General features: G+C 51.6%; 1 protein-coding gene across 6 annotated transcripts; it reads left to right on the plus strand.

The window, feature by feature from the left end:
• Positions 1 to 123: 123 nt before the first annotated feature.
• On the plus strand, positions 124 to 12580 carry CHPF2 (chondroitin polymerizing factor 2). Of its 6 annotated transcripts, XR_014228443.1 has the most exons (8): positions 124 to 924; positions 2222 to 2786; positions 3231 to 3413; positions 3699 to 5097; positions 5519 to 5774; positions 6529 to 7766; positions 12107 to 12208; positions 12514 to 12580. XR_014228443.1 is itself a non-coding variant. In XM_082314590.1 (4 exons), exons 1-4 carry the CDS (start codon positions 650 to 652, stop codon positions 4959 to 4961), a joined length of 2286 nt encoding a protein of 761 aa, XP_082170716.1. In that variant the 5' UTR covers positions 124 to 649; the 3' UTR covers positions 4962 to 5363. The 6 variants fall into 6 exon arrangements, 1 of the variants encoding a protein (XP_082170716.1); XR_014228444.1 differs by lacking the exon at positions 6529 to 7766; XR_014228446.1 differs by lacking the exons at positions 12107 to 12208; positions 12514 to 12580 and having other exon boundaries at positions 6529 to 7486; positions 7560 to 8545.
• Positions 12581 to 16444: the final 3864 nt, after the last annotated feature.

Here is a 16444-nt window from a genome sequence, read left to right on the forward strand (position 1 = left end):
CTGGGAAGCGGGGTCCGCGCTCCCTCCGCCGGCTCCCGGGCGCTGCGCCTCCCGGCGTGCACCGCGCCGCTCGCGCCAGGACCGGCCCCAGGCCCCGCCCCCGGCGCACCGCGCGCCCGCCGCAGGCGCGGGGGGCGGTAGCTCGCGGTACCATAGAGGCGCCGGCGCCGGCAGGTAGAGCGGCCGCCGGGACGCCATAGCAAAAGGGGAAGCGGAAGCGCAGGAGGGTCGCGATGTGGCGGCTGAGGTGGCAGCGGCGGGAGCGCGGCCGGGCGGGAGCCGCCGTCTCCCCCCGCGCCCCCGGCACGGAGCTCCGGGCCGCCACCGGCCTGCACGCAGAAGGGCCGCCCTGCCTGCAGGTGAGAGAGCCCCGGGGCCGCTGACCCACGCGGGCCGGCGTCGGGGGCAGGTGCGCGGCCCCGCGGGGGCTGCCGCGTTTTCGCCCGCCCGCTGTCCCGCAGGGCCCCCGCTGCCCGCCCCGCCCGAGTGCCCCGCGCCGGCGATGTGCCCCGAGCGCCGGAGCGGCCCCGTGAGCCCGCCCCGGACGTAGCGGGCCTGCGGCCGCCCCCACCCGCCCGGAGCGGAGCGGAGCGGACCGCCCCGCGGCTGGACGTCGCCCCGCCGGGGCTCCGCTGTCCCCAGCGCCGCCATGCGCCTGGCTGCGCTGCTGGCTGCGCTGCGGCCCGTGCTGCCGCTCGTCCTGGGCCTCTCCCTTGGCTGCAGCCTGAGCCTGCTGCGGGCCTCCTGGAGCCAGAGCGGGGGCGAGGACCAGTGCCTGGGGGCGGCGGGCCGGCCCGGGCCTCTCGCCGGCGGAGCGCGTCTGGAGGCAGCGGATGCAAGGCCCGGGCCGGGCCACGAGGACTTCAGGCCTAGGATTGTTCCATACTACAGAGACCCCAACAAGCCTTACAAAAAAGTGCTCAGGTAAAGTCTGTTCTTTCGGTCAGGCTTTCCTTCAAGGAAAATAATCACGTATGGGTGGTATTTGGGGTTCTAAATCTTCCAGTGAGTTAACGGGTTCAAGGTGGAATGTGCTATTTGAAATACCTTGTGTAGTAACAGCACGATGCAACAAGGCAATGGCTAAGATTGTTACCTTAAAGGGGTGCAAGAGAAGTGTCTAAGAAGTTAATTTAAAAAAAAAAAGGCAACAAAAACACATAAGAAGATTGAGAAGATTTCTTCTTTTATTACTCATGTCTAATAGAACACATGACTAAAAACTTTTTTAATCAGTCTATTAATTAGGAAAACTTTGAGCAATTAATAATAATGTATGTAACTTGTAAGTGGTTAGCTCTGTATTTCTTTTTCTAACTTACACTAGCACAGTTTCCTAGCTCGAATAAATGATGTGAGATTGTAATTTCCTTGAAGGAAGCAAATGTTTTTACAAAATTTTTACTAGTGAGTCTTCTCTTAAGACTCTACTTTTAGGCTTAACAGTTTCACCATTGGTAGACTCCAGCAGATAAAGACTTATCCCAAGTTACCACAATACTTTGATTTTTGTCACCCAGCTGTTTGTCACGTAGGTATGTCTGTTAAGGGAGCAGCAGCTGCCTGAGCATTCACACAGTGTTCAGGGAGTCGCACCCACACCACCTGAGACTTTAACTGCTTGGAGCGGAGTCCCTTCGCAGCAGCTCCACTGAGCTGACCGGTGCCCCTTTTTGACTCCTCGCTCACATGCACACACACACGCTCACCCTCAGGCGTTTTCTCTCCCCTCAGGCTCGACCCTAGGTCTCCCCAAAGCAGAGTCTCTGACACGACGTACGCCAGGCGAATTTGTTGTGTGGTACAGCGGTGAAGAGCAGCTCGACCTGGGTGCCTCTGGAGAGGGACCCCAAACAAAGCAAGCCCTGGGCAATTATACCCTTGCAGTTTAAGTTCCCCTCCCCTAGTGCGACGGTTCGGTCCAACAGCAATATTTGGGTCTGGGATCTTCTTGTTCCTTATTGGATCCTTTCCCGGTCTCCGGGCAGGACGTTCCTTTTCTTATCTTGAATAGCTGCAGCTTCTGCTGATGGTTTCGGCTACCTTATCTTCCTGGTTTGCACTGGTTTCAGGGCCTTCCTTCATGTAGCTAAATAAGAGCTCAGCATATGGTCAGCATATCTAGATGAAAGTTCACAGCTTGTAGTCTAAGGTTTCAGCAGGTCTGTGGATCCTTATTTGAGCTAAAAAATGACTCCTACAACATGTCCTTCCTTTACAGAACTCGGTACATCCAGACAGAATTGGGATTCCATGAAAGACTGTTTGTGGCTGTGCTGACCTCCAAGGCTACCCTGAATACATTGGCAGTGGCAGTGAACAAGACGGTAGCCCATCACTTCCCACGCCTGCTGTACTTTACAGGGTTGCGCAGTGCCAAGGTGCCTCATGGCATGGTGCTGGTGGCCCATGGGGATGAGCGTCCCATTTGGCTCATGTATGAGACCATGCACTATATCCATCAGCATTTTGGTTCTGACTATGACTGGTTCTACGTCATGCAGGATGACACCTATGCCCAGGCTGAACAGGTCAAGGCTCTGGTGACACACCTAAGTATTAACCAAGATGTCTACCTGGGACGAGCGGAGGAGTTTATCGGGGGAGATGAGCAGGCCCGCTATTGTCATGGTGGCTTTGGCTACTTGATCTCCCGCAGCCTGCTGCTGAAGCTCCATCCGCACCTGGACAGCTGTCGCAATGAGATCCTTAGTGTGCGGCCAGATGAGTGGCTGGGACGTTGCATCATTGATTTCCTTGGCATCACTTGCGTTTCCCAGCTCCAGGTACTACCTCCCTTCTCAGGGTTTTGTGTTAGCTGAGCCTGACAGAACTCACTAGTTCCCTGCTACGTAACAAAAGGGCTTTTCTGTGAACCTCTGCTGTGAGGCACAGGGAAGGAAAGGGCTGTGTGGTGTGGCAGGATTGGGGAGAGGCCCATAATCAAAGCTGAGACGCTGAGGATGAGAGCACATGCAGTATTTAATTTTCAGCCTACCAGCAGATGCTGATCCACAGGTTTTTGGAGGTCAGATAAAGGGCACATTCGTACCAAGAAGCAAGCAGGCAGGTAGTATGGGGAGTAGGGTGGGTGGGGACAACTCTTCTATTTTTGTCTTTGGGTACTGTGGTCAGCATGGAAAGAGGGGCAAATGCATGTCTGGGGTGAGGGAAGGCTTCTCTGTGAACTCGAGTTCCATGCCAGTCTTTCTGGCTCTTGTCCACTTCAGGGCCAGCATTATCACACCTATGAGTTGGCCAAAAATACTGAGCCAGAGAAGGAGGAAGAAGAGGAGTTCCAAGCAGCTCTTGCTGTGCACCCTGTTTCCGACATGACCCTGATGTACCGGCTGCACAAGCGCTTCAGCAGGATCCAGCTGGACAGAGCCTACCAGGAGATCCAGGACCTCCAGGTATGTGGTGAGGGATCTCCGCAAAACCTCCTCAACCAAACAGGTTTCCTTTTCTTTCAACACAGTGAACGAAGATTATTGCTTCTGTTTGGAGATGACCTTCAGCCAGACACAGGATGTAGTCCTGCGTCTCAGAAATAGCACTTCTGACACCATGTTATCCAAAACTGCTGGTGTGATACTACCAAGACAGGGTTCTAGGTGGTGAGGCAGGCCTGGGTGGGAGATGGACTGGACCTCTTTGAGAAAGTGGGAGGGATCAGTATGCATTCTCTCTTTGCACAGATGCAGATCAGGAACCTGACATCATTGACCCCAGCAGGTGAGGCAGGCTTGACGTGGCCTGTGGGCATTAATGCCCCGTTTCTTCCAAAGTCACGTTTTGAGGTAATCAGCTGGGACTACTTCACTGAGCAGCACCTCTTCTCCTGTCCTGATGGCTCCCCCAAGTGTGAGCTCTCTGGAGCCAGCAAAGCAGATGTCAGTGAAATCATTGAGTCAGCACTTGAGCAACTTAACAGTCGCTACCAGCCTCTGCTCCGCTTCAGCAAGCGGCAGTTGCTGAACGGCTATCGGCGTTTTGACCCCACACGGGGCATGGAATATACACTGGACCTGCTGCTGGAGGCAGTGACCCAAAAGGGCCACAGTCATGTTCTGGCCAAACGAGTGAGCTTGGTGCGGCCCTTAAGTAAGGTGGAAATTATTCCCATGCCATATGTGACAGAGGCCACACGGGTGCAACTAGTGCTTCCCTTGACAGTGCAGGACCTGGATTTTGTGGCAAACTTCTTGGATATGTTTGCTATGAACACGCTGGACACACATGATAATGCCTTGCTGACTTTGCTTTTCATCTACCATCCGTATGATGCCCAGCGAGTCAGTCAGGTGGATGTTTTTGCTGGAGTCAAAGCCATGGTAGGAGAGCTGGAGAAACGCTATGCAGAAGTTAAAATCCCCTGGATTAGTGTTAAAACTGAGGTACCGTCGCAAGTGAAACTCATGGATATAGTTTCAAAGAAGCACCCTGTGGATACACTATTTTTCTTGGCCAGTGTCTGGACAGAAATCAACATGGAGTTCCTGAACCGCTGCCGCATGAATACCATCAGCAATTGGCAGGTCTTTTTCCCAGTGCATTTCCAAGAGTTCAACCCTGCATTGGTGTACCGTGGCGAGCAGACTGCTTCCTCCAGCACTGACTTCCTGAGGGATGGGCATTTTGACAGACATTCCTTTGCTGAGGCCTGCTTTTACAACTCTGACTATATGACAGCCCGTACCAAGCTAGCAGCTGATATCCTAGACCGAGATGAGGTGCTGGAGAGCATGGAGGTATTTGATGTCTTCCTCCACTATTCTGGTCTGCATCTGTTTAGGGCTGTGGAGCCAGGGTTGGTGCAGAAGTATGCACTGAGGAGCTGCAATCCCCGGCTTAGTGAGGAGTTATACCACCGCTGCGTGCTTAGTAACTTGGAAGGACTCGCATCCCGCTCACATTTAGCCATGGCGCTCTTCGAGCAGGAACAGGCCAACAGCACTTGAGAGACTAGAAACATCAAGAACTTCTCAGCACCTTAACACTTGGCACTTTCCATCCCCTTCGCAGCCTTGCCATGGGTGAAGGGCATGTGAGGTCAAGGGAGGAGGATGACTTTCCCAGCCCTGCACTGAGGCACAGGTATGGGCTATGGAGAGAGGCTGTTTTTGTGGGGGTGTTTTTGTTTGTTTTTTTAAATAAATAAAAGTTTCTTTCCAGGCAGACTCATGTGGTTAGTTGTAAAATTTATAGCATCGGGGATGAGGGATGTAAAAGACGCCGTAGAGTCAACCTCACTTGAAGCCACGCAATTCTGAGCTTTGCAGAGAGAGAGTGAATATGAGCTATGTACTGGAACAAAGTTACCTTGACTATCCAACTTTCAGTAGCTGTTGTTGCACCCTCCTGTGTGTTTGTGTCTTCATGCATTCATTTTTCAAGGAGGCATAAACACCGCTTGTCCAGTGTGCTGCTGGACAAAGCTATTCAATGAACTTTCACCTTGCTATGTTTGGCTCCTCTGCAACTGCAGAACATTCATTTTCTTGTGTAATCTGGGAAGGTGAAGGAATGGAAAATTCCCTTTGACACGCACCAAGCTTGCTTCAGTTGGGCCAAGCACCGTGGTCTGACACGAGGTTGCTACATGCCCTAGAGAGGAACCAGGAACTGTCTGAAGGTCCTCAACAACTACCTCTCAGTTCTGCAGACTGAGCCAAGTATCATCCCTGAAAATAACAGATATGTCACTTCCTATCACAGATGGACAGATGGCATGGCTAGCAGATTTAACAGTTCCGCTTCAGTTTGATTACCTGGTAAGTCCTGCACCTATTAACACAACGAGCCTGGGCAACTGTTCTAAGGGACAGAAAATTCCTCGGCTACACCGTACTTTTTGATTGTGCTCCTGGCTTTACACAACTTCAAGGCACACAGTTTTAGGACCTGGTTTCCATCAGGTATACCCACCTGCTTGTCACATGCGTCTTAGTGGAAGCAGGCAACTGCTTATTCTCAAGGGCTGTTATTCCCAACTGATGTCCATGTTTTCATTAATGTAATCCATTAAATGGATAAAAAGCTGTCTTTTAATGACCAGATATGGATTTTCAGTGTGCTTCTACAGGAACAGGTTTTTGGCTACATGTCACTCGTTATATTTGATTATTTGAGGGGAAAAATGTTGGTAAAAGTTTGCAGATAACAAAGGCTAACTAGATGGAAGAAAATGAGGACAAGTCTGTTATACAGAATGATTCAGATATAAGATTTACTTATACATAAGACAGGTAATTGCAAAATCATTTATCTAGAAACGAAACGGGTCATGTTTTAGATTTCCCTATTCTGTATCACAGAGAAGGGACCTCTGGAGTTCATCTAGTTCAGCCCCACCCCTGCGCAAAGGGTCAGCTAGAGCAGGTTGCTCAGGACTGTGTCCAGTTGCATTTTCAATATCTCCAGGGATGGAGACTCTACAATCTCTCCTGGCAATCTGTTCCAGTGTGTAATAACTTTTACAGTTAAAAAGTTCTTTCTCATGTTTAAATGGGATTTCTTGCATTTCAGTTTGTGCCCATTGCCTCTTGTCATGTCACTGGACACCACTGAGAAGCGTCTGTTTCTGTCTTCCTTATGCTCTCCCATCAATAACTTCTAGACATGGACAGGAGCTACGCTGAGCCTGTTCTTCCCCAGGCTCAACAATCCCAGTTCTCACAGCCTCACCTGTTATGACAGACACTAATTACTTAACCATCCTTACAGCCCTTTGCTGGACTTGCTCCAGTATGTCCATGTCTGTCTTGTACTGGGGAGCCCAGAACGGGACACAGCGCTCTGGATGTGTCTCACTAGTGCTGAGTAGAGGAGATGGATCACTGCCCTTGACCTGCTGGTAACACTCCTCCTAATGCAGCCCAGGATGCTGTTGGCCTTCTTTGCTCCAAGCGAACACTGCTGGCTCATGTTTAACTTGTTATCCATCAGGACCCCACCAATCTTTTTACTGCAAAGCTTTCAGCTCTCCAGCTTCTTCTTCCCAGCCAGTATCCTAGAAATCAAAGGCCAAAGCTCTGATGTGAACTTGCAAATTTCAGTGTGATGAGCTGGTGCGCGTGACTAACCCCATTCATGGCTGCCTAAGCACTGCTTAAGGAAAGAGATTATATTTGCTATACTCATGAGCAGTATGAGGTGGAAGTCTGGTGTCAGCATCAAAAGAGATGCCGAAAGATTAGAAAAGCTTCAAAAGAAGTATTCAAACACTGGAACATTGCTTCAAATTGGACAGAAATCTCAGATTTGTTTATTTAAAAAGTAAGAGATGTCTTGATTACATTTACATGGGAAGAAGTCATATCTCTGCTGAATGTCTTCCTGGGATGTTTGTTGCTATGCAAACCTTCAAAGAGTGAGAACAAGAGAAGCTAACTGGGAAACTTTTTCTTGTTATGAGTGGTTGCTTTGCATGAGGAGGTGCTGATCCGTTATGATCCCAGCAGGAAAGGCACTCAGACTGTGTAAGGTATCATTTAAAACATGATGTATTAGAGCTAACTATAAAGATAGAATAGTATAAATAATCTTACATTCTTTAGATCCGGGGAACCCCGAGTGGTGTAGCATTGAATGGGCCTCTGATCCACACACAGCACGCCACGCAGACCCTGTTTGTAGAGGAGATTCTCTCATTTTGGCCATTAGAGCTGTTATAGGATTACAAGAAAACAACTCCATTCATCATTTCTACTGTCGGACAGAAAGGATGGTTGCATGAGAATTCCTTGCCTCGCTTTTAGACAAAGGTAAGGCCGCACAGGTGGCGTAATCACCACTATGGACCGAGAGCTGCTGCGGGCTCTTCTCTTACAACGAGCTGGCCGAGGTGGTCCTGCGGGCAAGGGATTTGTGCAGCGAACACAGGCCTGAATGTCACACTGTGCCAGCAGCACAGCACAGTGCAGCACAGGCCTGTGTGCGCTCAGGTTAACGGTTACGTGGGTCATCGACTCCCTGATGTACAGCGCCTGTCTTCCAGTCAGGATCACTACAATAGCAAAGACGGATGGTGTGAGAACCCCTGCTGCTGCTTGCCTTGGTGATGGTGTGTTTGTCGTCTTGAAGACAAAAGAGATTCTGATGCATAAAATACAAGATGCATAGCTTGTAAATGCAAGTTTCAATATGGTGTAATATCCAAGGAGAGTTCACGTTTGGAAGGACTGGCAATGGGCGTTGAATGCTGTAGAAAACTATGTAAGCAAAGCAAGCAGTCTGATAGGATGCATGGGGGTAAAACAGGTATCATGCAACCAAATTGAAAGAGTAAACATTGCAAAAGGTGCAGTAAGGTAACTGTCAGGAAATCTCTGTGATAATGAAATTGAAAGCTATAGGGCAGGTAGCAGCTGGGGATATCTGTGATGTAAACCACGCTGCTACAGAGAAGGTTTTAAAATGACATAGGGCAAGGTAGAATTATTAGTGAGTCCTCATTAGAGAAGAAAGAATCATGGGAAACAGGATAGTGAGATTTGACGGACTGTCATTGAAACAAAACGAAGACGTAAACCAAAAAATTGGAGTGGATCATTGTTTGGTAATTCACTGCCCATGGCAGTGTATATAAGACAATGATGCAATATTACACAGAACTAAAAACTCTTAAGAGCATCTAGGATCTTGGGAGAAAACTGAGGGAAGCTGGAAGCTAATTTTTTTTTTTTTTTTTTTTTTTTTTTAAATCCAGCTCTGTGGGAAAGGAAAGGCAGGAAATACTGCCAGCAAACTCCCGAGTCCATAAACTAAAGATTCTGGTTTACTGATCAAAACTCTGCATTCCAAGGTGAGATTAGGCTATATGAAAGGAACAACTGGCGTCTTACAGGCAGACAGGTTAACTTTCATGGATATGCTCTAGCTGGAATGGCTGGGGATAGTAAACTAAAAACACAGTAAGGCAAATGCTGTAAAGAGGAAAGAAAAAAATCAAATTAAATGTTGAACGAATTGGTCCAGTGTTACACCAAACAAGAAAAATGTTAATCGCTCTTTACAGATACCTAACATTAGTCTATAAGCAACTGAAATCAGAAATGCTAACTTATAAGAAATCTGGTGTAGATGGCATTACTGTATAACTAATACTAGTCAAGGTTGTTGTACAGCAAGTAAGACTTGGCAAACGACTTAAGCCTTTGAAGTTATATGTTGAGTTAAAGATGATCAGCCAGCCATTACAGACCTGAAAATCCATTTGATTTAATGCAGTGCTTTAACTATTAAACAGAAAGTTACACAACAGCAAACAAATCATGTGAGTTAAGAACTGGTTGGCTTATCAAATAGGAGGCAATTGTTGGATTTGGGCACTTCTACTTAGGTCCTAGGGGGACAGTTCTCCAGACAGTGTTGTTAGACACTTCGCTGATGATTTGGAAGCAAATGCAAGACCTCTACTGATAAAATCTGCAGATGATGTAAAAAATGAGTACCGCAAAAAATGGTCATAAAGATAGGATAACAATGGAGAAGAGTGTGTAGCAGAGTAAGGCTATTCAAACAGATTTTGCCTTAAAGTAGTCAAGGGCAAACTTATGAGCTTGGGGAAAATGAAGGTGTGTTACTCCTCCAGAGAGGACTGTATAAAAAAAAAAGGTAAGTCTGGAAAGAAATTGACTGTATTAATGTGCAAGCAGCTTAATTTGACCAGGACCCACTATTTTAGACACTAAAATACAGAGCTATCCTAGCCTTGTAAAGTTTTACAATTTAAGATTAAAACATGGTATAACAGATCTATATAGGCAGACAATCTGGGGAAAACAGATGCTGTTGATGTGAGACAGCAGTAAGGCCCCTGGTGGCATAGCCCTTTTTTTTAAGGCTTGAAGGGAACAGAGAGGAAAAAACCAGAATGTACAAGAGGTTCACAAAATTTATCTGAAGATTGGAAGAAATATTTTACAATGAGAGATGCAAAGCTCCTGTAGCGATAAGACAAGGGGTAATGGCTTTAAACTGGTTTTAATGGTTTTAAACTAAAAGAGGGCAGATTCAGACTAGATATAAGGAAGGCATTTTTTTATGCTGAGGGTGGTGAAACACTGGCCCAGGTTGCCCAGAGAGGTGGTGGATGCCCCATCCCTGGAAGCATCCAAGGCCAGGCTGGACGGGGCCCTGAGCAACCTGATCTGGTTGGAGGTGTCCCTGCTCATTGCAGGGGGGTTGGACTGGATGGCCTTGAAAGGTCCCTTCCATCCCAAAGCATTCTATGATTCTATGAACTCCAATTACTTGGAAGATTGTAAGGTGATCTGATTAGAGCATATAAGTACATTTACTAAGTAAAAATGCTGGATACTAAAGAGGTTTTTAATTGTCTAGGGGTAAGGCACAACAACAGCAACACCAAAACTAACAGCTTTAAACTGCAACAGATAATTCCAGCTGAAAATAGGCATATGCTTTTAGTGATGAAAGTGATTAGCTAGTGAAATTAAAGAATGGTAGCTTTTCCGGTATGTTACAATTTACTTGGTTTATGTAACAGAGATCATTGGAGGCCCATGTGAAATTACTTGTCATGTGTAACTAGGCAGAATTAATGGTCCTTCATGGCCTTAAATTTCATGAGTGTGAATATAAAGTGGATGAAAGTTGCAAAAGAGAAATCCATCGAAGGCTATTAAACACAAAGCCAGCACCTCTGTCACAGTAGGTCTCTGAATCACAAATCACTATGAGCTAGGAGAGCATTCAGGGAGGTATCACTGTACGTCTACCCGATTTTTATGATCTTTTCTAGGCATTCAGGGTTGGCCGCTGTCAGGAACAGGGTAAATGAGTCAGGTGCACTTATGATTTGACTCTGTACCACCATTTTTGTGTCATTATCTGCAAAAAAGGACTAGGTCTTTTTCAAGGACACACTGTAGTTCAGCCAGAAATGATAAACTGTGTGAGGATCATGATACAGAATTCATGGACTGCAATGGGGTCATGGATTGGCCAGGAAGACAAATTACCATGATTGTCATCTTTGACCTTGTAAAACCGAGAAAATGCATACCCTCATTAGGTGTCTGCTGTGGCTCCAGCTGTGCTTACCCTGCTCCAGGTGTGTGTACTTTTGTGTGTACTTCACTTTCTTTGGGCTCCATGTCCTTGGATATTTTTCTTCCTCTTCTTCAATTGTGGTATGGGTAACTTGCTCCATTGGATGTCCTAGACAGGCTTACTTATCCTGTTGGAAGAGTCTTTGCTGATCCCAGAGAAAAATATTCAGTGTATGTTACAAACACGGGAAGCTTTTGTCCCAGCTGCATTTTTAACTCCAAGAAACAGGTGAAAATAGACTCACCATCTTCTCACCTATGAAGGAGCTGCCTCTCTATCCCTACCTGAAAGGTATACTTTTTAAAAAAAAATAAAAACACAGATGTGAACTCAGATATTGTATCTGATCATGGTGTCCATCAATCTTCTCCAAGACTGGAATATAAATGATGTGACTCCCGTGACAGGGGGATGTGCAGCCTGTCTCATCTGGACAGCCTGCATGGGGTGGCCTCCCCCTCTCCCCCCCTCAGCGCTAAGCAGTTTCATTGTGTCTGTGCTGTCCCTAGGATGGCTGCGTGTACCTTGGTCACAGCTGACAGGATGCTGAATTTTCTCACTCCAAAGTGGTTCACAGCCAATTGCTAACGCTCTGGAGGGTGCAAGCCAGTCACTTGCACATGCTCTAGGCTGTTCCACAGAGAAGTTTTGGAGTTGCTGCGAGTCAGATCAGATGACCAGATACAGAGGGTGATACAATCTCATCAACAGGTGCACATTTCCCCAGCAAAAGCAAGGTATTCTTGCTCAGCAGACGCCTCCGTTCTTAACTCCAGCATGAAGACTTCTTTTCAGAGGAGCTTGCTCTTCTTTTTGGCCTTCAGCGATTACCTTGTCACATATCCATCACGAAACATACTTTACAGTGCCGCAAGACGCGTGCAGGCTGCTAGCTCAGTCTCCTGCCAGGAGTCCCAGTCTGAACCACTACATGAGGTGCTTTCTTGCAATGCTGTCTCAGGGCTTGACCCTCAGGAGCCACGTGCCTTAGCCAAGACAGTCACCCTCTCTTGCTTTCCTCTTTCAGATTGTCTTTCCTGGATATGCCTAGCAGTTACATTATCTTCCCAACATGCACGCTAAACCATTTCTTCCAGGATGCTCAAAAGTGCCCGTTTCCGGATTACAGGTAAGACAAAACCTCATTTTCCATTTACAACAGTTTTTCTAGTGTAAATAGCTGTAGCAAGAAAAGCTTGGAAATGTAACAACATGAAAAATGCAGACTGAAAAAGCTGAAGGCACATAAATATATAGCCTCTATTTAAAAAGAGCCAGTGAGACAAAAATCCACCTCATAATCTTTACAAGATTTTATTTCAGCTTTTAGATTTACACCCTTTTTGAACACTTGGAGTTGGCAGAATTGCTTGGCTTCTGCTCGTCTGATATGCCTTTTAAACAGCGTTGTTTCCTTTCACCCCTTTCTCACAGCAACTTGGAGCATCACTCAAAATTACTCACTTCCAGCGCTCATCGTACGCACGCTCCCCACCTCCCCCCTCACTGTTTGCAGTGCTGCTTCAGCTGAAGTCGGACTCTCTTCAGTGCTTCTTCAAATTATTCTTTGAAAGTGTTCTTCATAAATATCTTCCACTGGATATTCACGAAATAGTTTTTCTTTTCCCATGACAATTGGCACAGCATAACAGACCCGTGGTCCACCCAACCCGGTATCCTCATCCTCCCGGGAGTTACCAGCTCCGTAAGAGAAAAGCGTGCAAAACCGCATCCAGCTGTAGGACAACGACTCTGGGTGCGGGCCCGCTTTGAACTTGGCTTGCCGCACGTGCTTGGAAGCCGCTTTCCCCCGCCTTCGCTCCCGGGCCGCGGTGCACCGAGCGCTGGGAAACCCTCGCCGCGGCAGCGCGCGCCCCCCTCGCCCGGCGCCGGCCGAAACCGCGCCGCGAGCTCTACCGCGAGCCGGCGGCGCCCCGCGCTGCCCCGCGGGCGGCACGCGCCCTCCCGGCGCCGCCCTCCCCGTGCCGGCCCCCGCCCCGCCGCCAGGTGGGTCCGCGGGGCGGGGCGGGCCGCTGCCGGCACCGGCGCCGGATGGGCCGGGGCCGCCGCTGCGGCCCAAGGGCGGCCTGGGCGCGGGCTCCGCGGCGGAGCCCGACCCGCCGGGCGGCCAGGGCTGGGCAGCGCGGGGCCGGGGCGGATGGCGGCGGGCGGCGGCGCTGCGGTGCGCGCGGGGGCTGTGGCGGCGGGTGGGGGGCGCTGAGGCGACGGGGGGCGGTGGTGGGCGAGGGGCGCTCTGGCAGCGGGAGGGCGCCGTGGCCGGTGAGGGCCGCTGTGGCGGCGGGGGGGCTTTGGCGAGTGAGGGGCGCTCTGGAGGGGGGGCTGTGACAGTAAGGGGTGCTCGGGCGAGGGGCGCGGGGGCTCCGGCGGTCAGTCGGGGCGCTGTGGCGAGCGAGGCGCTGTGGCGGGCGAGGAGGCTGTGCCGGGCGCGGGGCGCTCCCGCGGGTGAAGGGCGCTGTAGCGCCGGGGCTCGGTGGCGGCAGGGGGCGAGGGGCCGCGGCGGCGGGAACGGGCCGTAGCAGCGTGAACGGACTGCGGCAGCGACGCTGTGGCGGCGGACCGGCGGCCGGTCCGACCCTCTCCCCAGGCTGCCGTGGGCGCCGCCGGCGGGCGAGAGAACGCTGTCCGGAGGCGGCAGGGCCGGGGCGGCTCGAGGGGCTGGAAAGGTACGGGCGCTGCCCCCGCCCGTCCACAGGCGGAGCTCCGCGCCGCGCCGCCCCCGCAGGGCTGGGAAGCGGGCGCAGGGACCGCGGCTACGCCGTCTCCCCGTCGCCGAAGCGGCGCTAAAACGCCGGGGGTCGGAGCGCGGCTGGGCTGGGGGAGCGGTCGCTCTCGCACCGGGACCCTCTCCCCCGGCGGCGAGGGCGCTGCGGGCAGCCCGCTCCGGCGCCGCGCTGCCGCTCCTGCGCGGGCGGCGAGCGACGCGCACTTTGCAGACGGCCCCTGCGCCGCTCTCCGCAGCGCCGCGCAGGCGCCCCGCGCCCGGCGCTGGGACGGCGGCCCCGGCGCGAGCGGGAGAGCGGCGCGGCGGGGAGAGCATGGACGGGACGGTGAGCCTTGCCCCGGGTCCCGGCGCCCCTCCGTCCCAGGCTGCCATCCGGCTCGACCCCGCGGCGGCACTTGCCGTGGCTCTGCCCCGGGCACCTGCGGGAGCTCTGGCTGCGAGACGCCTCCGCCCGGGCGCTGCCCCCCCGCCAGCGGCACCCCCGGGCCGGGCACGGACGCCGGGCACTGGCGCCGTTCCTGCTCCGGCGCTCCTGCAGAGCCCTCCCGACCGGGAGACTGGCAGGGCCCGGGCAGCGGGCCCCGCGCCGCCGGTGTGCCGCCCGGCGGTGCCGCCTCCCGCTGCGCTCCGCTGCCACCGCGCGGCTGCCCCGCGGAGCCGGGGGATGGAACCCCGAGGACTGGCGCGCCGCTCTCTCCGTTCTTCCTTTCGGGCTCGGCGTTGCCCCCTCCGGTTGTCCCAGCGCGTGCCTCCGCATCCTCGGCCGAGCTGCGGGGGCTCTGCTGGCTCGCAGGGACCCAGCTGGCTTGGAGAGGCAGGCGGGGAGGGGAAGCCCCATACTCATTTACCACTCCCAGATGTGGACTGCAGGCCCCCTCGGGAGGCTTTCCCTCAGCAGGGACTGACTTTCCCCCGGGGAGACACCAGCACTCGTCTGGACAATCGCCCAGCCAGCCCAGGCGTGGTCGTCTTCTTAACACCCTGTCCCTGGAGATGCTCCACACCCGGGTGCTGTTCTGCGACTAACTAACAGCTGTCTTCAGTGCTCCAGGAACAACCAGCCTTCCTGCAGGAGATAGATAGCGCCTTTTGAGAGAGAGTATTCATCTTGCTGCCTCTGAGGTGCCCTTCAGCTCTGTTTTCAGAGGGAGATTCATAGTCCCCGGTACCGTCTCAGGATAAACTGATCCGTATCTGTAGGAGACTAATGCTCTGTATGGCCTTCCAGAAGATCTTGACTCCTTACACAGGCAGACCGTCTCACTTCGGTGCCATGAGCTTGCTGCTGGAGATTGCTGCTACCTCCCTCCCTCCCTCCCTCCCTCCCTCCCTCCTGTTCCCTGGTGCTTGAACTCTCCTCCGTTTCTTCTATCAGCATGGCCTGTGGAGGGACCCTGTGTGTCAGCTGCTGCTGGGAAAGGCTGAGGTAGAAATTAAATGGGGGACTGAGGAGAAAGCAAGGTCGCTCACCAGTTAGCATGATCTGGGGGTGCATTTATGCGGTATCCTTGCCTAATGCTGTCAGCACTGCCCTTCTTGGAGAGACTGGCATCATACCGCTGCCCATTGAGGGGAGTCCTCTGCCTTCTGAAAATAACCAGTTCCGTGGTGCTGCCTCAGGAGCAATCAACAACCTACTGTTTACCATGGGGACACCACCATGAGAAAGCAGCCCTTCTTCCCTGGCAGAATCCCCTGCCTGGCCTTGTCCCTAAGGCAGGGTGAGGGTGAGACTCCCAACATCGTCAGCCTTTGGTTGCCTCCTTTTCCACAGTGATGTTCCTTTCCGTACTCTCCTGGCCCAGCCCTTCGCACTTGCATTGCCTCCGTTGCTGTGTTCTTCCTCAACCACTGCTTTCGTGGACTCTCTCCTTCCTTGACTTCAGCTCTATTTTATCACAGTTCGCTATGATCTTCTTTCTGCCCTTTGTTCTCCCCTTGTTTTGACCCTGCTGGACTGAGAGCGCTGTTACTGTCCCTGATAGAGTTGTCTGTTCTTGTGCTGACCAGCACTGCCTAGGCTGGCACCATGATGCTCCTGTTTCCCTTTCTTGCCTATCCATTCTTTGAGCAGTTGCTTCTAGCTGCGTGACTAGGTATGAGCTTACACCCGTGAATGCTCTGAGTGCCGGTCTTCATACCTGTTCTGCTGTAATGCTGCTTTTCTTCATCAGCTACAGCAGAGAGCTGTCAAAAGCAGCAGTGCTTTGTATACACAGGTGCAGCTGGCTCAGCTCTTCCCAAGGAGCAGCTCCCTTTGCCTTCTTACCCTGGCTCATCTTCTCTGGGACCTATCATGAATATGCAGACACTGAAGCTGCCTGACTATACCCTAAATCTGTGGGATCGTTAGTTCTCCCTGTCTGCAACACTCTCACCATCCTACTGGGGCAGCTAACAATGCCTGCTGAAACGCTAGAGTATTTTGATAGCCTTTAAGGATTTGATTTTTTAAGAATCAAAGCAAGCTGACTTGGTTGAAGTTCCTGACCTGGCCTGCTTTCCCAAGGGTTACCAGAGATGTCTGATGGCAGAAGCATAACTGAGAACATCTGTGTAAGAAGACACCCTGCTTCTTGGTTAGGCCAGGCAAATTCCAGGGATCCCTTCCAATCTTAACCA

Source organism: Platalea leucorodia (genome assembly GCF_965183815.1).
Source record: "Platalea leucorodia genome assembly, chromosome: 1".
Taxonomy (NCBI): domain Eukaryota; kingdom Metazoa; phylum Chordata; class Aves; order Pelecaniformes; family Threskiornithidae; genus Platalea; species Platalea leucorodia.

Coding starts and splice junctions, on each gene's coding strand:
- CHPF2 (XM_082314590.1), top strand. CDS start 650: ATGCGCCTGGCTGCGCTGCTGGCTGCGCTGCGGCCCGTGCTGCCGCTC. Junction 925..2,221: donor CCTTACAAAAAAGTGCTCAG/GTAAAGTCTGTT, acceptor CTTCCTTTACAG/AACTCGGTACATCCAGACAG. Junction 3,414..3,698: donor AGGAGATCCAGGACCTCCAG/GTATGTGGTGAG, acceptor CTCTTTGCACAG/ATGCAGATCAGGAACCTGAC.